At 50.0% G+C, this 24,363-nt stretch overlaps 2 protein-coding genes across 9 annotated transcripts in view; one reads left to right on the top strand and one right to left on the bottom strand.

The window, feature by feature from the left end:
* Positions 1 to 6,874, top strand: part of PHF21A (PHD finger protein 21A) — a 287,607-nt gene extending 280,733 nt beyond the window's left edge. For all 3 annotated transcript variants that reach the window (XM_024214775.2, XM_024214768.2, XM_024214758.2), the window contains one exon: positions 88 to 6,874. In XM_024214775.2, coding sequence (XP_024070543.1) covers positions 88 to 348 — 261 coding nt within the window. In that variant the 3' untranslated portion in view covers positions 349 to 6,874. The remainder of the gene's footprint in view (positions 1 to 87) is intronic.
* Positions 6,875 to 12,955: 6,081 nt separating this feature from the next.
* The window catches only part of LARGE2 (LARGE xylosyl- and glucuronyltransferase 2), a 39,453-nt gene continuing 28,045 nt past the window's right edge, over positions 12,956 to 24,363 (bottom strand). For 4 of the 6 annotated variants that reach the window (XM_029911483.1, XM_029911485.1, XM_029911484.1 and 1 more), the window contains 13 exons: positions 23,120 to 23,391; positions 22,314 to 22,396; positions 21,629 to 21,752; positions 19,511 to 19,682; positions 19,153 to 19,257; positions 17,988 to 18,100; positions 17,436 to 17,561; positions 17,049 to 17,204; positions 16,626 to 16,789; positions 15,205 to 15,483; positions 14,478 to 14,624; positions 13,979 to 14,174; positions 12,956 to 13,763 (listed from right to left, as the gene is read on the bottom strand). In XM_029911483.1, coding sequence (XP_029767343.1) covers positions 13,566 to 13,763; positions 13,979 to 14,174; positions 14,478 to 14,624; positions 15,205 to 15,483; positions 16,626 to 16,789; positions 17,049 to 17,204; positions 17,436 to 17,561; positions 17,988 to 18,100; positions 19,153 to 19,257; positions 19,511 to 19,682; positions 21,629 to 21,752; positions 22,314 to 22,396; positions 23,120 to 23,391 — 2,135 coding nt within the window. In that variant the 3' untranslated portion in view covers positions 12,956 to 13,565. The remainder of the gene's footprint in view (positions 13,764 to 13,978; positions 14,175 to 14,477; positions 14,625 to 15,204; positions 15,484 to 16,625; positions 16,790 to 17,048; positions 17,205 to 17,435; positions 17,562 to 17,987; positions 18,101 to 19,152; positions 19,258 to 19,510; positions 19,683 to 21,628; positions 21,753 to 22,313; positions 22,397 to 23,119; positions 23,392 to 24,363) is intronic. The other 2 variants (XM_029911487.1, XM_029911488.1) reach the window with 2 other exon arrangements.

The following is a 24,363-nucleotide window of genomic DNA, read 5'->3' as shown; positions in this document are numbered from 1 at the left end:
CAAATTCCTTTCCTTACCCTCTTCCATTCTGCTAATTATCCTTATGGGTGTAATGGTTGAGCTTTTTGTTGTTCTAATTTGCTGCAGAAATGTATGGAAATGAAGAATACCATCCTGGCAAAACAGAAGGAGATGCACAGCTCCTTGGAGAAGGTAAAACAGCTGGTCCGCCTCATCCAAGGCATTGACCTTTCAAAATCCATAAACTCTGAGGTCAATTCAGTAGCCATCTCCAATGGCATGGACTCAACTAACAATGCTAATGCTGCCGCCTCCACCCCAGCCCCAGCCCCAGCCCCTTCCCAGGGCTGCATGGTGAACTGTAACAAAGGCGATGAGACTAAATAACACAGTGGAGTAAGAAGGAGCTGAGGGAGGTGGCGGCGAGGAGGAGCAGCAAAATAATGAAACTCTAGAAAAGCAAAACCGGATTTCTTCTGGAAAGTGCAGAATTCTTTAGTTCTTTGGTTCCAGAGAGAGCGTGAAGATGCTTGTGCCAGGCGGCACCGGAGTTTGCCAATTGATCCTTCTTATTCTGTGTGTACATGCAAAGTTTGGATCATGTTACATGAATAGTGCCAGCTGGGGGTTCTTTGCCAGCACCATGCCAAGTGAAATAATATATTTACTCTCTCTATATTTTACACCAGTGTGTGCCTGCAGCAGCCTCCACAGCCACTATAGGTTTGTTTTATTTTTGTTTGGGGTGAGGAGCAGGGATGAAGGAGGAGAGCAGGTTTCAAATCCTTATTTGCAGAACAGTTTGTTTAGCTAGGGAAAAAATAAGTCCAAAGAGCCTGTGGGCTTTTCCTGTTTCTAAACTCTCAGTACTATTAAACCAAAAAACAGAAGTATAAATTAACAAATCCCAGTGCCCAGAGGGGACAAGTCTATCAAATAAGCAGTATTTACTATTGTTTAGACAGGAGATGTACAAAACAAAATGGGGATGGATTTTTCACTGAGTAACGAGCACATGTGCAGGCTGGGGATTTTCTGTCCTGGCAGCTTTGGGTTAACCCTGTTTCTTCACACTAGACAAATGAAATGCATTGGAGAATTGGATTGGTTTGGATCTTCAAGTTGATCCAGGAAGCCTTTGTTGGGAGAGGGAGAAGAGGGGACCAAAATGGTTGAGTTGAAGCATTGAAAGGGGGTGTCTCAAGGGAAAATGTGCATCAATGACTTTACTTGAAAACGAGGTTCCAACCCTTTTCTATATTTATAAAACAACAAAAATATCCTGAACAAAGCAGCACATGACCCAGATGTGTGAACTGAACAGAGAAATGTCCTTTTCTTTCATTTCCTCTCTTTCTTTTGGTAACGAAAAATAAATAAGGAATAGAAAAGCTGTTATTCAGGCTGACAGTCTAATTAAAGAGGTAGATGGGACCTTGCATGGTATAGATTAGAAGTAATAGTGTCAGTGAGATACAGTGAGTCTTTGTGAGTCCTTGTGTCATCGTTTTGGGCACTGTTTTTTTATGCAAGGGCAAAATCTTTGTATCTGGGGAAAAAACAACTTTTTTAAAATTAAAAAGGAAAATAAAAGATATTGAGGTCTTCCTAGTGTTACTTAAAATAAGATCAAGGTAAGAAACATTGTAAAAATTATAAAAGTGCTATTTGTTTCCTAAACAAGTGATTTCTATTAAAAAGGTGTCAGAACTGGAGAAAATGCTGTGTGCTTAGAATTTTTTGACACAGACTTTGCCTATTATGATGACATTCTGCTGTGTTTGTGTTTTAAAATCCCCTGGGGCAGGTTTCCGTAGGTTATATCATACATGCCACTGGCTGAATTCTAAGTGCTGCAACTCACTCTCCATTGGGAGGAACTCTCTGTGTTGTCTCTCCTTTTATCACATCTCCCCATTCTTTTGTGTGTTAGTAGCCCAGAAAAGAGCACTGGCAGCTTGATTGTTAAAGCCTTTATGCTTTTGTAATATTTAAATATGGACTGATTAGAGCACAGGTGTAGAATTAATTGGGATGAAAGACAGTGGATTTGTTACACCTGAAATCTCCTTTTGTCATATCACCTTATTTCAGAATTCCATCTCTTTCATATTCTAGTGTGACTGGAGGTAGCAGAGCATGTCTTGTGAGTTCCATTGTTATAGGGATTGTTTGTGTCAGTTAAGAGTGCTGGACATGCAGTGGCTATCAGTTCTGCTAATGCATATGAATACATTGGGCCAAAGCCTGTTCCCATTGAAATCAATGGCCAAACTCCCTCTGGCTTCAGTAGGAGTAATGTTTGGCACACTATGCAGAGGGACTCAGGCAGAGCTCCTTGTGTGGTGGTGAGTGGTGCATGTGTTTCAATAACCAGGTAGACCTGCTCTGGTGGTGGCAATGCAACACTGAAAAGCTTTGCATTTTGCCTACTATGTTCTGGGCAAAGCAGAGTGAATACCCTGACCTTGGCATAGCCTGAGAATCTCACTGCAGCCACAGCTGCATATGCTTCTTGGAGATTCTTGGCGCTGTTTCCTTCACTCTCCTTTAGTGTCTGTTTTCACTAGCACTTTGTTCCTCAAGGACACTTCCCCTTCTCCAGTGACGTGAACACACACTTTTTTCAGCTCTGAGCCCAGGAGTTGATCCTCAGTTCTTACATTTGTCAGTAGATTTGGAGGAGGAATTCTTGTGTGCTCTTCTCAGCTTACCCTATGATAAACTAGACTTTATCTTCAAATGTCTTTGTTCTGTTCTGAAGCCTGCTAAGCAGCAAAGATCAGTTAGCATGATGGCAAAGCAGGAACGCAGCCCTTGAAACAAATTTAAAACTGCTCAAAGGAAATACTTTTTTTGTAACAACACACAATTAACCTGTGTAACTCATTGCCACAAGGTATCATTGGAGCCAATTGCTTAGTAGAATTTTTAAAAGGATCCAATATTTATAGGGATAATGAGAGAAAATAAACTAGGGATATAAGCCCTCTTGCTTTAGGGCATAAGCCAGCCACTACAGAGAGATTTCTTGCACCTCTCTCTGAAGATACTATGTCAGAGACAGGCTACTGGATTAGATGGACCCACAGTTCTACCTGGCATAGCAATTCCCATGTTCCTGTGATTCCCCCAGTATTATCTTCACAGTCTTGTTTGGAGCAATGTGCCATTGGGGGTCACAATGCATTTGAAGGCTGAGAACTGGTTTGATTTCTCCTCCGCCTGTTACTGGAAGGGGCTGAGGTTGGAATTCAGTGTTGGTCTTACTTGTTTTGAAAGGCAGTGCAGCACCCAGGAGCTGTTAATACCTTGCCCTTTTCATTCCACCCCTGTGAACACACCCACTGCCCCTTTCTGAGGGTGTCTGCTTGTCTCTAGGCTCTGAAGAGATGCGTCAATTTACTTAAGTCTAATTTCTACCCATGTTAAAGTTTTTGTTAGAAAAAATTCTCCAGACTACAAAAGCCTACCGTCAGTTCCACTATGACCTGGCAGAGAAATGGTCTTAGGTTAGAGTTTTTGTCTCTGGTAGATTGTTTCCTTCTCTCTGATCCTTTTTGGTATGCTTCCCGTATTGGCTCTGCAGCAACATCAGTTAATAGGCAAGTACCATTCCAAGAGCTGTGCTGACATTAGCAATGTTGCTGCTGCACAGACATTAAGTAAACAGGAGCCACTGCTGTCCAGCTGGAAACATTGGGCAGTGAGAGAATTGACATTTACTAAATAGAAAATTATATATATATATATATTCAGCTGCTCAAAGGAGTCCCAAACAATGCAGAAATTACAACTGTTTGGTAGTTAGCTTTTAGCTTGCACTAATATCTGCTGCCTTTTCTTTCCTGTCATATTTGGTATGGTCTGATGGTGTTGAAACCTCTCCAATTCTAAATTTCTCTGAACTGAGGCCATATGGAAAGCTACATATAATAATACTTAGTATTTTGTATTTCCTAAGCAGCATATGGACATTTAGCTAATCCTTATATCACTGCCAGGAGTAGGTGACTTCTTATTCCCATTTTAAAGATGGGGAAACCGAGGCAGGGAGCTAAAGTGAGGCCACAAAAGGAGTCGGTATCAGATGCATCTGATGCTCCCAGCCCAATGCTCAGTTCACTAAGTCATGCTGCCTCTCTCCCTGCTCAGAAAAAGAACAAGTGAATTTTAGAAACAGCTTTTCCCTTATCCTTGCAATCTGTTCTTAAAATGTCTAGAAGGTGCATTTGTGGGATATCACGCAGCCTTGACAGAATACTTAGTATGATGATGAGTTGTTATTTGTTTAGAGCCAGCAATGTGCTCAGTGGTGTACAAAACAGACAATCACAAAGTAGTACCGGTATGGTTTATTTGTGGACAGTGTAGGAGACTTAATGGTTCTGTGAGTGCATCATTGGCAGGTAATTATCAGTGGTAGGATAAAATGCTTTGCACCTAGGGAATCCTGGTTAACAGGATCTGTTACATGTGCAACACAAGAATCTTATTCGCTCTTAGTTGCAAACATGACTCTATTGGTAATGATGATAATTTACATCTGCCTACCTAGAGTTACATGGTTGTGGAGATTTTGTGGGCAGATCTGTTAGATTAGTTGTTGACAGGAAGTCAGTGATGTATTTTATTGACCGTATGACAAGGCTTCAGAAAGCAAATCCATATCCAAGCTGTCTGGAGATGTGAACATTAATCCTGGCCTCCTCAACTTCAGATCAGCGTCTTCCAGGGACTATTCGAGGCCCAGCCCTTGTACTTCGAGCCTGGCCAGCATTCACAAAGCCCAGAGTGAAATCCTCCTCTTGTGGCTGCCTGAGGTACGTGGAATAAATGGAGGTGTCCTTATAATACAGATGTAGCAAAACATTGTCAATGAATTTGCACTGCAGGTGTACCTCCTAGCAAGGCTGAACCATGTTTGATTTGCTCTCTCAGCACCAGCTTAATACAGTGTGAAAATTAAACTTATTTTTTAAAAATGGAATATTCAGATGTCAAAACCTAAACTGTTTTTGCTGGAGGCTTCCCTGGTCCAGCCTTCTCAAAGCACAGAAGAGTAGTGATGACGTGACCAGGCATAGGGTAGGATGTTTTGTTGCAACTGCCCCTAGGCACTTCAGCTCTATCCCCATCCCCGCTCAGGGCACAGACAAGAATTTTGGCTGATATGGGGTCTGAGGTGAGCAGTGGGCCCAACTCTCCTTTGGCCACCTTCCAGGACCCAGACCAGGGCTAGTTTGATGAGACTCAATCATTGGCACTACATGTGGTCTACTAAGAAGTCCAGCATGCCTGAGCTACAGTTAGAGCCTCTTCTCCATGCGCCACCATAGCAAGAAGAGCCTCAATAGCAGCAGTTCCAAGGTGTTCCTGCACCATAAATAATTTTACCACCAGCCTCTTGGCTCTCCCACCCGCCTCTTCACACATCCATGAGGGGAACATGCTAAATACTCCCTCAGCAGCCCAGCCACGATGAGCTCTACTGCTCCCCCACCCTTATGAGCTTCTCCAGTAATCGTACTACTTTCTTCCCACCAACAGAGGGATGCCCAAGCCACATCCACTATAAAGCTCCCTCAGTCCCTTCTTCCCCTCCCCTTGTCCTGCTGGCAATAGCAGTTATAGTCCGGTAATCAGGCTTTAAGGGCTTCTTGAACACTGAGGATTCAAGGCAAGTTCAGGCTTGCCAGGTTGTCACAGAAAACTTACTCCCAAGACTGCTTCCTCCTGGATTTTTCTGTACAGAAGAGGATTTGCATAGATGGCTTTTTCAACCCAACGAGAAAGGATAAATGTTTTCCCCTGCACCTGACTTGCTTGGCATTATCAAGGACTCCTGGGCTCACTTGATCAGCAAACTGCCGCACCCAAGGCCATTCACAAGCTGTATCACCAGCCAGAAGCGGGCTCTGCAGTCTTCTCTATTTAGAAGACACAACGTCTCTTAAGGCCTCTGCAACAGAAAGCTAAATCTCTAAATGCACCTTGGCTGAGCAGCTGCAGCATGTTGCCTCAGATCCATGCTGTTGGTCATCAGATGTAGAAAGGAAGTGCCCAAGGAACTAGCTCTGGAGCTCCTGCTCCTGTATATCTCCAAGCTTCCACCCTCTTTTCATTCAGATCCCTCATATAAAGGTTTACTTTGATAACATCCACAAGAAGGGATGTGATGATACTTCATAAATCCTTCTCTGGCATTCCCTCCTGTGGGCTACCCAGTGTATCCCATCTTTCCCATTTCATCTTGTAGACTGGGACAAGGACTGTCTGTATTTTTTGTGTCCAGGATGAGCATATATGAGCACATATTTGGAACGTACACAATAAAGTATAATTATTTATACATTGCATTGGTGTGCATGGTATTAATAGACCAATAAAACAACAAGCCTTTTTCCCTATGTTTCCCCAGCATTGAAGTTCCACTAAAGGCAGCAACAGCAGGAGCTCTATTGTAGGCAAGGTTCTGATGACCCTCTGGTTTTCCAGCTGCTATGTTGCCTGAACCTACACTGCTAAGGTTAAATGACAGGCAGCTGGTCTACGCTAGTGCTCTCATGGGTGAAGTTGGAGCAGTGGTAGCAACAGTAGGATATTTTTAGAGGAAAAAATGCTAGTGTAAACACAGCCTGTGATTCTGGGCAGTGCAGCGAATGATAAGCCTAAAGACACATATGCTCAGCCATACTGCCACCACGTACAGGAGCTACTGACCTGCCTCGACCAGCATCTTTGCTTCTCCTCACCTCCCTGTTCTGGAGGGGAAGACTGGATGGGCAGGGGGGAAACAAAAGGGAGCCTTTTTCTCAGAGCAGGGGCATGTAAAGGCCTGAGAGTCAATGTGTGGTGCAGAGAGTAAGGGGAGGAACAGAGGGGAAGAGCTAGGGTAGGAAGAGGAAAGGGAGAATAGATGGGAGGGAAAGGAGAAATGACACGTGGGTGGGGGAAGGTAAAAGAAAAGCATAGAAAATATCCCAGAGGAGCAGTGCTGCAGTTAGAGGGTTGAAGGTAAAGGGGCTGGCCCTAGGATCCAGAGGGACAGGTACTCTCTTTTCCTATCTTGACCTCTCCTGTGACTTGGTTTGATTCTTTTTCCAAAAGAGGAATTTCCCTAATTTAGGCAAGCGCTTCAAAAGACGAAAGGCAAGTGTCTTGCGAAGCAGCAGCAAGGGGGTGGGCCCACTGCCAGAATCTCTTGGAGCATCGATCTAAATTAAGAAGCAGTGCATTGGTACCAGACTGGGGATACTTCTCACACAAATTCAGTGCGCAGGTAAGGGAACAATTGCTCCATTGTTACTAGTTCTGTAATGCCCAAATGTGTGACGGTGCTTCAGAAACAAAGACCCCCTGCCCAGAAGCGCTCACTGTCTTAAGTGGACAAAAAGGCTGCTAACTGGTCCAGGTTGTTATGTTGATGCCAGTCTCCTGTCATTTTAGCAGTGTTTTTACCACTTTCGGGTTTTGAAATTACTTTTATTTACTTAATTACAATGCAGGCAGCATAAACTCAGCCACTTCCTACTCCTTTGTTCTCTGGTATTCAGAAAGCTTCCTTTAGCCGTGTTGCTGGAAAAAATGAAGAATTGGCTAGTGCCTCTGAGCCAGAAAAGAGAGAGATTCTACTTTCACTAAGCAAGCAGAGATGCGCAGTGGATTGAACACAAGGCTAGGACCGAGTAACTCCCAAGTTATAATCCCAGCTCTGCTACATGTTTATTGGGTGGCCTTGGGTAAGTCTCCAGGGGAAATTTTTCAACAGTTGCCTCTGATTTTTGGGTAGCTAGTGTAAGAGCAAGGGCCAGATTTTTCTGAAGTACTGTACTGAGCACCCACACTTCCAGTTAAAGAAAGTGAAGCTGCCTGGGCTCAGTACCTCTGAAAATCAAAATGAAGGTGTCTCAAGTTGAGCACCCAAAAAATCAGCTGCCACTTTTGAAAAAAAAAACAAAAAAACCTCCATGCCTCAGTTTCCCCCTCTATTAAATAGTAATGGGGTGGTAATTCTACACTTGCTGTATAAGGGCCAAGTGTTGTTTTTCTCATTCTTTGGTCACCAGGAACTGACAACACTGAGCGAATGGGTATATAACAGTAATAGATGAACAGAGCAGAAGTCTGCATGTTATTGCTTGCTAGTCTGTAATTCTGAAACATGTTTCCTCATTTTAATTATCATTGTGTTGAAAGTAGTTGACTGACTCTCAGGCTTGGAGCAGAATTTAACATGGACCTTTCCCTTTCAAAATTTACTTTGCCTCTGGGTCACTCCCTATACCACCCATGACAGGCAGGCAGGGCTCCTTAGGGCAATTTAAAAATAATCTCCTAAGAACAATGCCAGCTTCCCAGCCGGAACCCACCAGCCCCATCCAGCCATACACTACTGGAGATTCTGCTCTGAGCTCCCACATTCAGGCTATAGCTTCACTGACAAAAAATGTTTTTACCATGGGCTAACTAATATGTGTGTGTTATCATGCTGGAAAAAACTAGGGAAGACAAGGCACCTGTAGCTTTACAGGGAGGTAACCTAGGCAGAGTCAGTTACGGGTGGGAGTATAGGGTTGATCTCGCCTAGTTTACCTCACCATAAATGCTACAAGTGCCTTGTCTCCACTTAAGATTTTACAGTGAGATACCTCACACAGGATAGTTAATCTCACTGCAAAAATTAAAGGAATAAATTAAACCTGTCATTGTCGATGGTGAGGGGTTTAGCCCTGGTGTGAAAGGAAGGAGTGGCTGAGTGCTAGTTGTACAGTGACTGCAGAGGAGGACACAGGCAGAGAATCCAGCCCTTTGGAAAAGGACTAGGCCAAGCTAAGCAGTACAGTGGGTTATGAAGGAGCACCATGGCTGAGGGATTAACATCATGTTTAAACACGCTTCTTTACAGACAGGGACCAGGTGTAAACACTATTTCTGGGGTCAAATCAGTCCTTGACCTTGGCTGCATATGCTAATGAAAGGTAAAATTAGTGCCAATGACGACGTGATGGACTTGGTGATGTAGACACTGGTCCACTAGGAGCTGCAGTGAGACCCAATAACTCATTTCACCTATGGGCCCTGACCAGCTTTAAAATTGTCATGGTTCATATTGAGGCCATTGAGCTAGAAGTGAAAGTCACCGTATCTTAGTTCCAGTCACCTGAGCCATCTTATCCTCTCCCACTCACCTGACTTTCTTGAAATGCTCTTTAGTAATAGATCCCACACTCCCTGCCTGTGCCTTCAGCCCCTGGCTATGTTACACCTACCTGTGAGCTAATTCCAAGTCGCTGTAGAAGGGGAAAAACTCAAAGAGGCTAATAATAATTTGGGCACTGGGTTCTAGATAAAGAAACAGGAAAGCAGCTGTTTTTGAGGGGTCCTTCATTTCAGTAATAAGGCATATACCTGTAGCAGGATTGAGTGGTTACACTTGAAACTAGCACCTTCAGTGCAAGTGCATGTAAAAGAGCAGCAGCACTTCCTTGGTGCTCCAGGGCACTACCAGGAAAAGTAGCAGGTTTTGTCTTTCGTTGAATAGATTTCCACAGCCATATGTGACATATTTAGTCATGAACAGGAACGAAGAACCTTAATATCCAAATACCATCCAACCTCTCCTCACCTCTGTCTCATTTGTCATTCGTGCCAGACAACCCCAGCGTCTCGTGTTCCCTCCCATTTCTGAGAATCCCATATCATTGCAGGCCTTGGTGTAAAATACCCTTTTTTGAATGGTACCACTTTGTTTTCACAGAATTGCATAATGAGAATAATACTGACTCGTGAGCTGGTTTGGTTTTTTTAAATATCTCTATTTTTTTTAGCCTGATGCTAATAGTGAATTGCAGTCTCTTTGCTGCCTTCTCTCTGTAGCCTTCAAGTCCCTTGTGGTTTCAGTTTTGGTACAACTGTGTTTAGATTTTAGCAAATTAAAGTGAGGGGAGGGAGGGGAAGAGGGATACAGAGCATCTGATCAATTTGTATTTATTTATTTTAACATTTTACTAAATAAAACACAATAAAATCTCTTGTCTCTGTAGCCATGTTTACCAGGTGAGGGAAGCATTTCCCATCACTACACGGGGCACCTGGGCCTGGAAGAGCTTTCTACTGTAACAGCTCCCAAGAAAGTGAGACAGAGCTCAGGCCTCACTTCCATCAGTGGATGAACATGTTCAGGTAGAGGTTGAAAGTGGAGCTTTGTCAAACAGCTCTATTTTCACATGACAAAAGGGCCACTAAGCCTCTGCAGCCAGAACTCATTTCTGCTGTCACTCGCTCCCCCTTATGCCCCAAAGCTGCAGTTTTGTTCATTACATTTGTGTTCGGGGTGAAAACACAGGCCATAACTCCGGCTGCTTCGATGGTGCAGGACGTTCACTGCACTTGTCAGCGGTTCCCTCAAGATCACACGCCCAGAAGGAGGGCTGGGGACTCAGCCTGGGCCCAATTTTACTTTGGGTGAGTGGCTCTTAAGTCTTTTTTCAAAGCAGTGGCCACAGCGTAGGGCTTGACTTGACTTGACTAAGGCCAGGTCTGTACTAGAAAAGATTTCCTGGTACAACCGTAGTGGCAAACCCTCTTAACGTAGACATAGCTTATACTGGCAAAAGTGTTTCTGGCGGTATAGTTAAATCACCTCCCCAAACAAAATAAGCTATCCTTTTTAAGCTAGGATAAAACTGCATCTTGACTAGGGCTTTTGGGGCTAGAGAAATGTCCCCAAAGCACTCCCACCTGTAGCAGGGCTTATTATACCAGCAAAAATTTCTAGTCTAGACCTGGCCTAAGAAAAGTGGTCGAGTATAGGTAGGCTTAGCTAACATGCGCTAGATGACCATTTCTCCTAGCACAGATGCTAGGTAACAAGATTAGCTTGATTTTAGTTATGCTCTAAGTCTAGGCACATGCTGCTACGGGCAGGTGGTTACTGCTGGTCTCAACTTTTGTTGTGAGGATGCCAGGAAGAAGGAACTCTTGTTAATAATAGTACAGGAAAAGCTTCCCAGCCAATTCACAATTCAGAGTGTGGGTTTGGTCTGATATAACTGTACAAATGGGCCTCTCTTACCCCTCAGAGCTCCCTCTGAATGTCACAGCTGCTGCCTGTAGGGACTAAAACATGGTCTTAGTGCTGTTAGCCCCATAGCACCAGCTCAGCACACAGAACTGCACTCCAGTTCCTCTTGTGCACCATCAATAGAACTGGGTACTAGGTGCTGATTGGTTGCACTTGTGGAAGGCAACAGGGCTACAGAAGTGACACTGAGGGCAGAATTTGCCCTGTAGCATGTTTGTTTGTTTAAGGGGATGACGTGTGAGATGGAAAGAGCCCAGCTTGACTGTTAGAGCTGGGGGGGTGGGGGGGGCGGGGAAGGCACTTGCAGCACTGGCAGAAAAAAACAATACATCTTTTTAGCTGCTTGACCTTAAGTTAGCAAGTGCCAACCCTCATGGAATCCTGCAATGCCCTTCGTACAGTCACTTTGAGAGCACAACTGCTCTTTCAGCCAAAGCATAACAGCAGCCACCCACCACCACAACACTTTGATAGACAATGAACTGATCTTCCTGGTGTTAATAAATGCCAGAGGGTCCATTCTCATCTGGGTAGGGGATGAGTTCTCTCTTGCTTAGTGGAGCTGACATTTCTACAGCTTGTTGTCACTGCTGTCCCCAACCCTTTAAATCCCCATTCTGTACACACTGTAGTTGTCATCCCTCCACAAGCTTGTGATGCAGTATCAGCTCCTCACACAACCCTCTCTCCTGGGGAAGTGACCTTACCCTCATTTCCTACCTGCCTATAAGCCCTGCCCCAACCCCAGCATCAGACAGAACGTGACAAAATAACCACATGGCTCCCCAGGGATTTGAAAAAGAATTAAAAAAAAAGCTTTAATTAAAAATTACCGGAGACACTTGTGCCCTTTCCATACAAAGAGTTCCCAGCACGGTAGCGGCTCTTGCGGTTCAGATTAATGCCAGTAAGTGAAGAACAGAGTCGAGCAATGATGGGCCTGAAGATCCTTGCTGATGGTTCTGAAGTAAGAGAAAGGCTAAAAACCCCAGGCCCTCCTAATCATTTACACCCTGTGAGAAATCAGCTTAAATAACTTAAATAGAGAGTGAGGAAAGCAACTGTGCCTCTGTGCTCCAGTGTGTGATGACTGTGGAAAAGCACCTGGCCGAAGCTGCTCCCAGCACATGCTCCGACCATGGCACCCAGCTACAATGTCAACTGTGTACCTGATTGTCAATGTCAGTATTACTGAGATTCAGGCTCTTTCCTTCTGAGACTTGGAAGTGACCCCCAGAGAGGTTTCTCCGAGCAGGTGGTGGCTACCAGGGGACAATTTTACCTACTCCCAGAGTGGCAGGGACTGGATGGTTTTATTACAACAGGCACCACAATTTGGCAATACATCCAATACTGGCTCAGCTCCAAGGCACAGACCAGAACCAAACCTGCTGTTAGCCCCAGCAGCTGACCAGGGCCTCAGACCCCCAGCACCAACCCTCACTAGCCACGTGCGGGAGAATCCGGAGATGTGACACCAAGCGGCAGCAGCCTGAGATCCCATCCAGACAGCGTGGGGAAGAGGGACAGGACTTCCCCTCCTCCGTGGGAAGATGGCCATGAAGGTTAGTGGTATAGGCTGGCCTGAGGCAGTGCCTATGCAGCGATCTTAGCTGGCAGGTGTTGTGTACAGACCCTCAGCCAGCAAAAGATGGGCACACTTGTGCACATACAGCCACCTGCAAACAAGCAGGAAGGGTCACAGAGCCTCAGCTCCAGCCTGAGCCCCAACATCTACACTGCAATTTTATAGCCCTGCACCCCGCTCCAGCTGTGCGTTTCACAGCAGTGTAGGCATGCCCTAAGAGACCAATTCTGCAAGCCACCGTCCCCTTGGGGAAACATGGGGGTGCTTCAGTCCCATCTAGGACAGGGAAGGAGTTCAGACAAGTAATCACAACGGGGGGGGGGGGGGGGGGAGGAGAGAAGGGGAAGAAGAGGTTCATCAGAAGAAATTAAGAATTAAGTTCAGCCTGTCTTGCAGGGCTAAGCTACACCTGACAGCAATAACTGCAGGGCTCTGAAGGAGGCAAAGCCCAGAGGGTGCAAAGGGAAGGAGCTGATGAAACCAAGCAAGGGAGCATCTTGCAGAACATCAGGTAAAGCTTTCTGGCAAGTGCCCCAGGGGACTGCCTGGGAGCCCCATCACTGGGGTCATTCACACTGGCCAAAGCTCTGGAAACTGAACGATAGGGACCAATCCCACCATGGCCCTTGAAGTGGGAAATAGGCTCCAGGTAGCCCCCTTGCTGGGAGATTAGCAATGTTGTCCTGTCTCTGGGTGAGGCTTTCAGCTGCTGTGAGGAGACCCTCAGCCCTGAGGCTCTGCTCCCTCAGCCACTTAGGAGCAGTTTAAGAGCCCCTTTCTCTTGATTCTTTCCATCCCTAGTGGGAGCTAATGTTCCTGTGATGGAGAAACTGTGCTGCAGGTTTGATCCCTTTCAGGCAGTGAGCCATGTAGGAAGGAAGTGGTCTGTCCCCTTCCCCCTCCAGTCCACCGCCATGCTGTCCCTCAGTATCACAGGCTCCTCTCGGCAGTGAGGTATTTGAGTGCGGCGGCGCCATACCTACGCGACAGGTCCTGGTGGAACTCCTCCCGCAGTGTCTGCAAGCAGCCCCGGTAGCCAGCGCTCAAGCGGAACTTGGAGATGTCAAAGCTGGGGGCGTGAGGCATGTGGATCATGAAGGCATTGGGCAGGACCAGCAGCTCATACTCCTGGGAAGAAGCAGGAGGTCAGCAAGCAGGCACAGAGCAGGGCTCTGACCACACCCATGGGGGCCAGATCACCTGCTCAGGGGCAGCAAAGCTTAGTCCAAAGGAAGCATTGTGCTGGGAGGGACCCAGAAGGCACCTGCCCAAGGCAGCAGTATAGGATCCCTAGGGACAAAGCAGAGTCTGGGCGCAGGAAATTCCACTGGCTCCTCACTCACCTGGGCATCAAGCTCCATGATATGGGACACCTTATTCCAACCAAAGCCTACGAATCTCTGGTCATACTGGGGGCAGTCACGCCTCACTACAACGTAAGGCTCAAAGTCCGGCTGCCACTCCACACGGTACGGCACCGTAGCTGTCCGCCACTTGGCATAGTCAGTTGGAGCATGGCCCTTTGGCCACACATGGTACCTTCAGAGACAGACAGAAATGAAGCACCCGATAGATGTGACACATAGAGGTCCCAGAGACAAATTGCAAAGGGAGGCCAGCGGCGCAGTGAACCCTGGGGTTACAGGGAGATGCACACTCTTCTCACTACCTGTAGGGCAGCAGCTTCAGAACAGAGATACAGGCACAGACTGAGAGGATGGGGGACGACATGAGAGGTGCTTGGGTCTGGGCTGCACCACAGCCCCTAGGAATGGGGAGGGACCAGAGAGCCTCCTGCTGCCTGTGCCCTGCGGCGTGGAGGGGAGTGGCTCCAGCACCTACCTGAAGGTGTAGAGGGAGCCTATGTCCAGCATGGAGAGCAGCTCCGCTTTGGACTTGGGGAAGGCAAGACGGTAGCGCAGAGTCTCAAATGCTGGCACAATGAGCGCTGCCTTCCGCTGGGGCAGCTCCAGCTGCCGGATGGAGTTCCTGGAGCAGGGCAGGGGAGAGCATGAGGCCTCGCTAGATGGCGTGGAGCCAGCACGAGGTGACTGCAACGCACACCACTGGCCACCCACTAGGCGCTAAGAGCCCTACGCACAGCTGTGTTCCTGGGCCCCCTTAGCAGACGCTGGAAGGGCATCAGCAGGCTCTAGAGGATCCTGTCTTTTCTTAGTGTGAGGTTGGTGGGGGGGAGAGTCTAAAGGCCCTTGGGATCCACCATGCAGGGAAAGGATGCAGCACCCCCATGCAGGGAAAGGATGCAGCACCCCCATGCACCAGTGGTGCAGAAGGGGCATCTCCTTCCCCAAGCAAGGGTTCTCTCTCCCATGTGACAGCAGGACCCTCCCAGAGGGCTCAAGCCCAGCCTGTGCCTACAGAATGAGAAACTTCCTGACAGCGAGAGCTCCCAGGCTGGGGAATCACCTCCTGAGGGAAGGGCTGGGAGCCCCATCGTTTGGGACACAGTTGAACTAGACTGAACCTTGGGTAACAACCTGGAGGGAACCATCCCACCTGGGCCCCTCGGGGTGAATGACTAGCTTGGGCAGGATGGAGAGGGCCACACCTGAGGTAATCGTAGAGACCATACATGGGCAGGAAGTCGATGTCCGTCAGGAAGACATAGGGTGTCTGTGCATTGGTCAGCGCAACGTTGCGCAGCAGGTTGACAGGGTAGAACTGCCCCTCCTTGTACACAATGTGGTAGGCAACGTTCCTGCGGCTGCTCAACACCTCCGAGCCCTGGGCATAGCGCAGGAACTGCTGGGCCTCTGCATCCGACATGTACAGCGCCAGGCTGATGGGGCCTGCCCAGTGTTTGCAGATTGCCTCCAGCATCTGTAACCTGTAAGCCGAAGGGAAACAGCATGAGAGTGGCCGTGCCAGAGCCAAACACATGGGGAGAGCTCCAGCTAACTGAGCAGGCAGGAAAGAGCAGTGGACACAGCCAAGCAGAAGAGACTGAGCAAGCCTCCCACTCTGCAATGCTGATGCCACTCATCTTGCCCTACTGCCGCTGACCCCCTTTTTATCCTCCCCTCAACAAGCTACCACAGAATATAACATCCAAGGCCCTGCCGCATACTCCACAGCAAACAACCTGGATTCTGTAGCAAGTTCCTTACATTCTGTGGCCTTTGCTGGAAATGCTGGGAATTCTGTGGCAGCTCCAGGCACGTTCCAGAGTGCAGGTTTTTATTTAATTAAGCATGAAAATGACTCATCCCAAGAATGCAACAGTCCCTTGCGGTGGTTGTTTTAATATTGAATTCAATTTATTTTACCCTCTCCGCCTTTTTGGTTTTGACATGCCACAGGTGTGTATGTGTGTGTGTTAGCATGTAACTGCACTACAGAAATCAGGGGAGTTGGAGAGTTAAACGGCTATTTATAGGGCTTTGGGCATGTGGGGAGGGAGTCTGGAATTGTGGGATAAGCACATTCATTGCCTATTTGTGCTACTATGTTCAGCAATTAAATAATTAACACTGTTAACCCTGGTAATTTCATATTTAGGTTTCACAGTTAACACCCCACTAAGATGAAGGAGCAGTTCATACCTCTTGCAACTGGTGTTTCAGGCTCACTGCAAACTCAGGCAGATGCTGCTGCATCAGGTACACTAGGTTTGTAGTTACAAGGTTTTCTTTGCAGCCAGGAGGGCTAGAAACTTTTTTTTTTTTTAATATAAGGTTCAGGTTTGGGGGCATGATTCTGAGGTGAAGTGTGATTTTGCAATCCCAGAGTCAAAATACAAACATTTCATTTGTGGCACGACTCCCATTTGAGCCCCCGTCTCTACAAGGACAGTCTCCTGCACCCCCTGAAGAAGTAATGTTTCTATCAGTGCAGAGCTAACCTTGGATCAGTTTGAAAGTTCCGCGTACAGAAGTTCCAGGGCTGATGAACCAGCTTACAGAGCCCACAGCTCCTCAGTACTCAGAAGTGGGAGTCACCCCTTCGTCCATCCCAGTCCCTGCCAAGTACCTGTCCATGGAGAGCTGGGCCACCAGGGTGACATCAGCAGGGTCAGGTGAGGCCAGGACCTCATACTGCAGGAAGAACAGGTGGATGCGGTGCAGCATAAGGTGCTGCCGGCGGAAATCATAGCAGGGGTCATCCTCATCGAGATCCTCCAGGGCCTGCTGCAGCTAGAACATAAGAATGAAGTGGGGCAGGGGCCAGACTGGTGTTAGAAAACACGCAGGGGCAGGGGTGAGGCGGGGGCAGGCAGGCGCTGCAGCTGGAACACATGGGATGCTTTCAACTAGACTGGGCGGAGCCCTGGCAGAGTCCCAGGAGATGGCATGGATGGAGCCTGCTTGGGGGACGGAATGTCCCATGTCCCATTCCCACATGATAAGGGCAAGTGAGGATCAGGGGTGCGGCTAGCAACCAGCAAGGGCTCACTTGGTTTCTGGGTGGGCTGGGCAGGCTGGCACAACCGAAGAGCTCCCTGCGCAGCAGGTTCCCATCGTACTCCAGGAAGGTCAGGTAGAGGTTCCGGAAGAACTCCACATGCTTGTTTTTCACCCGCAGCTTCTTGGGCGAGTTCCAGTGGATCACCTGAAAAAGATGGGCTGGAGCGTCAGGGACACAGTATTCCCCCCCCCAGCCCTTTGGATCTACCACCAGCCACCCACCAGGACTGGGGTGCAAGCTGCACCACAGGACCCAACACCCCATCCTCCAGGTCAGGAGGGTTCAGTGCCTGCAGCAGTGGAGATGCGAGACTCCTGGGCCCAGTGCAGCTCCTGGGAATGTGGAAAGGCCCCAGCCAGGGACCGGGAGACCCACCTTAAGATCAGAGACCTCTGAGTAACACTGCTCTGAGAGGGTATGGTCGGACAGCTGCACGTTCCAGAAGCAGGGGAGCTTGTACACCAGCACTGGGCTCTGCTTAATCACTGCATTAAAGATGTCCTGGAAGAGAATCACCAGTGAGCACATGGGGAGCTGGGCACCTCTGGAGACCCCCGTGAGGGTTGGAGGGGAAACCCTGAGAGGACAAGGGAGGTCAGACTAGGGATCTCTGTATCCTCCATATCATACAACCACCCTACAGGTGGACATGGTAACCAGACCCTGCTCAGGAGGTGTCCAGGGCTGAAATACAAGGAATGCTGCAGGTCAGGACCAAGCCTGAGCTGATGGAGCAGAAGGTTACAGATCTCTAACATGGGTCCCAGGGCATCCACTCACAGCCTTTGTTGTCTGTAGTGTCAGCAGCATCCCATAGCCCTAGCGTTTGCTCCCCCACCTGCAGCTTCCTGCATCTATAGTTTGCCCAAGAGTAGGAACTGGGGTCAAAGAAGAGCCTGCAAGCTGGAACTCAGCTTGGCTCCATACCTGATCTGCCAGCGAGGTGGACAGCATGCTCATGAGCTCCCGCTCCGCTGTCAGCCGCCACATCTGCTCCCAACCAATCCGGCGCAGGCGCTCCAGCAGCAGCAGGATCACCCCTGGGAAGAGTGGGAGGAGAGGTCACAGGTGTCCCCACATCACACAGGCACCAGCCAACCCAGCGCTGTGTTTGATGCAGTTGATCCAGCCTTAAGCCATCCCTGAGCTCAGCTCCAGCCAGTCCCTTCTGAAGCGTACTAGGTCAATGCTCTGGGACACCATCCCCATAGCAAGTTCTCTAACAGCAAGGCCCTTTGCTGGGTGTCCCAGCCGGGGACCGGATTCTAGACTTACTGGCTAGCCTGGACATGGCATCCCTGTGTCCCACACCCCTCTCAACAACAGCATCTCCTGCTGGAGGAGTCCTGGGAACTCACCTCTGATAGGATTCCCAGAGTACAGGCAGTGGGGGGAGAGGGGGCTCTCACCTCACAAGCTTTCTGATTGGCCCGGGCAGCTCTGTCACTCACACTCAGTCACTAAAGGATGGGCCTAGGGGAGCAGTCACCTCTGGGGGGTGCCACTGAGTGACCCTAAGAAACCACCCCTGGGGAAGCAGCAGAGTGCAGTGCAGCACTGGCAGCCAAGGAGCAAGGCTGGCACGTGTGGCATGGGGCTCTAGTTCAGACTCGAGAGACACATTACGGGAGTTTAAGGGGTCTCAGTGCAGCTCCCTGGGACCACTTATCCCTATTATAAAATCAGAGTGGCAGGCTGTAAGAGAGGCCCTGTGCTGGGACAGCAGGGAATGGCAACCAGTCACGACTGAGAGGCACACGCAGAGCTACTGGGGAGACCTGCCATCAGCCCCTTGTGGCCAAGGCCACCCACAAGCTGGCAGTTTGCTCCCCAACCCAGTGGATTTGCTGGCAGTTTGCTCCCCAAGTCACAGGGGACAGCAGCAGCATTTCTCTGGAAGAGGACGGGAGTCACAGCAACAGCTCCTCACTACCAGCAAGACTAACAGGAATGAGCAGAAGAAGGCGCTTCCTCATCCCAGCCCCATCCCCCCAGACATGCTGGGGGTCTTGCCCTGCACCAACCTCACCACTGACAGAGACAGGATAGACCCCCACCCAACAGGAGTGACCTGTGGATGCTCTGGGCTCACCTGTGTTGAAGCCACGTCCCAGCGCTGGCCATGGCTTGTGGTTCTTCCAGAGGTTTCCCAGGTACCAGTCACTCTGGTTCTCCACCAGCCCAATCACCTGCTTGTCTGGAAAGCGAGACAGATCCACCTCACCAGAGGAGTATGTGCCCACCACAAATCCATGCACCCCCTACCCCCACCCACAAGTGGCTGACGAGGACAGACAGGGAGAGCCAAGCAGAACAGACTCCTAAACTCCACCCAATGCCAAGGGGCCGCAGGTTTTCAGAGGAGCCAGGGCAATAGGCCTGGCTCCTCTTCCAGAGGTACAGCTACTCAACTGGTCCCAAGGCCCCTTCTCTCCACAACTCCCCCTCACCGGAGAACTTCCCGAAGACGGCCCACAGCTCAGCGATGTCAGTGGCAAAGGTGATGTCTGTGTCCAGGACAATGACCTTGGAGAGGTTGGAGGGCAGCGCCTTAGTGAGCGTCAGCTTCATCAGCCCGTAAATCCCAGAGTAATGCTTGTTGGGAATCCACGACACCTCTGCCTGCAACAGGGAGGGAAGGAGCCCTCAGGACCAGTATATGGCCATTCCCAAATACCCGTGGGGCTAGGCACACAGCACCGAGTCTGTACCACAAAGCCAACACTTCCCCCGGAAACAGAAGTGTAAAGTGGTGTGGCCTTTCCCCAAATCCAACCCCCACTGCCCCAGAGCCTAACGAGGCAGCACAACTGTGCCACAGAGCTTCAGAACCGTCAGGAGGCATGAGTGAGTCCTAGCAAGGCAAGGCAACTGCATTCCACGTGTGGGTGAGAGGCACACCCCCGGGATCTCAGGGGATATAACATGGGGGATTTTACTGGCACACTGTACAACATTCCAGCTGTTCAGGCCTCCACACAGGGCCTGTTCTACAGATTGCATCCACTATGTCAGCTGCCACCAGGGGGCGCACAGATTCCAAGCTTAGTGCTAATGTATTTTCCATTTGAAGTGTTTAAGGCAGATGGGAATCAGAGACCTCCATGGATCTTGTCCTCACCCCCTCCCTACCGACTCACTCAATGTCCCCACAGGCAGCAAAGATGGAAAAGGCCCAGGAGAGCAGCCAGTCACTCTCCCAGGGCCCACAAAGGACTGACCCCTACAGCCCATTCTCCACAGTCTGTTCCAGTTAGTGTTCAACAGCTGAGCAATGGGCTCCTCCCCCCAGCGAGTGTCAGGATGTCTCCATCCTGAGACTCAGTCAAGATTCCTTCTGCCCTGCCCCACCCCGCATTGCACCCTATGTATCAGCCTGAAAAAATCCCCCTCCCCCCCACTTGGGGTTTACACTTCCAGATATCCCCCATCCCCACATTCTCCCTCCTTACAGTCACTAGCCAAGTTGGACGAATTCCGTTCTTTAATCGCTCTCCACAACTCCCTGTTCATTCCTGTTGCCCTTCCCGGCACTTCCTCCAGTCTGTGTGTCAGCTCTGGGCCCCTCAGGACCAATGTCACCTGCTGAGTGTCTCCTCCCTGCTCCGTGAGAAGATACCCCAAGGACTGAGGTTTCCAGAGCCATACAAAGAGCAGCTATCCCCTCCCAGCTTTGGGACACAAACCCTCTTGAGTACGCAGCCCTCAGGTGCAGTGGTCTTTGTGCAGCTCTGTCCCATCACAGCCCCACTCTCCCCAGGCTCTGCCAGCCCCCCTCATCAAGGATCTGGGTTTCAGGTTATATTTCCCCTGATGTATTAGCAGTATTTCCTGAGGCTGAATCTCACTTTAATCCTGCCCACATGCCTGTTCTCTTTTGGGCCCTGTAGGATATTTCTCTGTGCTCTGTCCACAGCTCCTCCCTGTTCCCCATCATCTGTGCACGATTGTGTGTGACCAGACTGAACTCTGATACCTAGGCTTCCCACTGCCCCTTAGCATGCCCCACTGCTTCTGTGGACAGTTTTGACTCTAGCTGTTTCATATCCAAGCTAATGAGTCCCACCTTGCTTTGGAGGGGCCGTCTCTAGGTGAGAGTGCATGGCCCAGTTACACCTGGCTCTCTGAGGTGATTGCCAACCAGGGGACCAGTTAGCATCACCTGGGCTAGTGTTTGTGTCATTTTGACATGTGCTTGCTAGGAATGGGTCTGAGACTTGCCATACAGAAAGCTCCTTCATACAGAAACCACCTGGGAACTCGCAGAAGGGAGCAGCTTTCAGCTACTACAGACCAGAGCCAAAGTGGAGGAGAAAGGCCCCTTCACAACCCCCACACCAACCAAGTGCCCCCGTATCAGTCAAATGGTAATAGACACCAGAAGATGAGCAGATGAGAGAGGGGCCAGCAGCAAAAGAGTTAATAGTCTGGTGAACTCTCTCTACCATCCCCCACCCCCTCACCTCCCTGAGGGGCTGCTCACTTCCCTGGAATACTGAGTCTGGAAAGAGAAGCTGAGAAAGGGGGGAGAGGAACAGTGGGGGGAGGAAGGGATCTGGGGCTCCTGCCTTCAAATCGTCTGCGTTGTAGAAGCTAACGTGGATGGAGGGCACCATCCAGGACTGGAAGAGAGTCTGCAGGATCTGCTGAGCCACCGAGTCCGTGATGAGGTGGAAATGGAGAGGGTTCTTCCTGCCAGGGGGAAACGCAGGCAGCTGTCAGAGATCCCGCCTGATCCACTGAGCCCAGGACAGCTTCCTCCACCACCAAAGCTGGTGGTATCCGGGAGAAGATGCCCCATCCTGAGCCAGGGTCAACCTGGGACAGACCCATCCACACCCTCCAGCAGATGATAGGTGGGACCCAGAGCACCTTCACCACCCCCCACCTCACTCAGCCCCTACCCAGACAGCACAGCCCCCTTCACATGGGACCCTCAAACACTGGTCACAGTAACACAGGATCCTGGGAGTTGTGACTGGGGAGGAGGGACAGGTTAAGTTCCCCACCACCACCACAGCCTGGGCTTCCCAGCTGCACACCTCCCCTTCCCACATTGCTCTGTGACTGGGGAGCCAAGCTGCAGGAGTGGTTCATATCTGATCCCCATTTTACCTGAACCCCCAAAACACATGGGTTGAAAATGCAGACAGAAACCCACCAGCCCCTGAAGACAGGGTAAGTGCAGTGTAAGAACCTGTATAAATTAGCATAACGTAGCACAGGCTCCCCCAGCACGGCCACCTGGGTTACCTGTGGAAGAGGATGGATTTCACCAGGGTGACCACGTCTCGGCTCGCATTGTGACCAGCGCACACAATCGCTACGTGCAGGAGCTGCCCAGAGACAGAAGGCACCGTCAGCCCTGCCCAAAGCAGCACCCCTGGGGCAAGGGTTGTCTAGCATGCAGCAGCCTCTGGGGCAATAACACTTTATAGTATCATCCCCCCACCCCAGGATCTTGGCGCTGATTAGAGTCCTCTCCTCCCAAGGCAGATGGCGATAGCGGCTGCGTAACATTCTGGTCAGGCAGTTCTCCTACCTGCCCATCTCACCTCACACAGCACATCTCACACAGAAACAGCCTCAGCAACCCAGCCCCCCAGGGACGCAGGTCAGAGTCATTACCTATAGGTGATAGATGGAGAAACTGAGGCAGAGAGCGAGGAAGGACTTGACCCAGATCACACAACAGGTCAGTGGCAGAGCTGGGAAGAGAACCCAGGAGTCCTGGTGCTGCCTCCCCACCTGTATGCTCACACACGTTGAGGCACTGAGGTGGGGCACTAACATCTCCCAGCGGGAGGCAAGAAGGGATCATTCTTTTGGCTGTCAGCATCACACCCTTAACTCCAAATAAAATGCCCAAGTGTTTGAGACATGAACAAAGCAGACGCAAGGGGGAGGCCCTGGCATGGCCAGTGCACTTGGGCAGCTGTACAGAGGCGGTTGAATCTAGGGACTCAGGCCATCACCCTAGGCCATGGGGACCCTCAGCAACCGGTGTCATCGGCCATATGTGCAGGACAGCGCCATGAAGCCGGGCTGTACTAGCTCACCTCACACTTCTGCACCATCTGCTGCTTGGGGCAACCCGTGCGGTTGCTCCTGTCATCCCCTGGGGTGTCCCCATCATCAAAGGAGGCTGCCCACTGCTGGCTGCCATCGCTCCGGTCCACAGCCCCAGCTTGTCCCTGAGACTGGCTGAGCCGCAGACGTAGTTGCAGGTTCTCCTCTTCCACCTTGCGCACCTGAGATGCCAAGGCCTCTCGCTCCAGGTCCTGGCTCGGCCGGTCCCCAAAACAAGGAGACAATAGGAGGGAACGGCCATCTGTGGGGAGAGAGCCCCCCAAATCACTGAGAGTTCACATCTTGGGACATGGTGGGACAGCACCCCATGCACTGCCCCCTGAGCATGGAAATGGGGAGGGAGAAGAGAGAACAGTTGGCCATGTGTGGGGAGAGAGCATCCCAAAGCCACAGTGAGTGTAGGGCATGGGGAGGGAGGGGGATAATATGGGAGTGGCACCGGTGGCTGGGGACAGCCATTTGTGGAGAAAGAATGCCCCAAATCCCCACAGAGGCATGTGCATAGCTGCCTCCCTCTAGGCTCCGGACACCTGACTATTCACAAACCAGGCACTGGGCCACCTGCATCACATGCACAGCCTGATCCAGTAGAGGCTCAGAGGCTACCTAACTCCAACCAACAGCTTGTGGGGGGTGGGAAATATTCTGATGTGCATCTCCCTCAATCTCTGCTATTGAAGTTAATCCACTTTAAACAAACATTAATTGGGCCAGAGAGAGTGAGAATCACTCTCTCTCTCACTGGTTAGAGCATTCACCTGAGAAGTGGCAGATCCCTGTTCAAATCGCTTCTCCTCTTCAGGCAGAGGGGGGTTTCGAACCAGGGGTCTCCCACGTCCCAGATGAGCACCCAACCAGGTTATGAGGGAGCACGTCCTCCGCTCCCTCCCCCCTGCTGTTTTAAGTGGAATTAGGTGACCCCTGAGCAGGCCTATTGAATCAGGCCCCACACACCAGTGAGGCACAGGAGCACCTATCTTCCCCCGGTTTGGATCACAGGCAGAGATAGGACCTCCCTGCAGCCCAGCCCAGGCACCTATCTCTGTGGGAGGTTGGGGCTTAGTGCACCTCTCTCATCAGCATCTCCCACTGGCTAGCTGAGGTGGCTCCCAGCCTAGCATGCTGGCTTTTGTGGAGCCAATTGTAAGGTACCCAGCTCTCCCCAGCTCTTGCATAGGGAGCCTAGGTGCCTAGCCCAGGCTTTGTAGATCAC

The sequence above is a fragment of the Terrapene carolina genome, unplaced genomic scaffold (genome assembly GCF_002925995.2).
Source record: "Terrapene carolina triunguis isolate 2854851 unplaced genomic scaffold, T_m_triunguis-2.0 Scaffold96, whole genome shotgun sequence".
Classification (NCBI taxonomy): domain Eukaryota; kingdom Metazoa; phylum Chordata; order Testudines; family Emydidae; genus Terrapene; species Terrapene triunguis.
The sequence above is the reverse complement of the archived record's forward strand: the minus strand, read 5'-3'. Positions and strand labels throughout refer to the sequence as shown.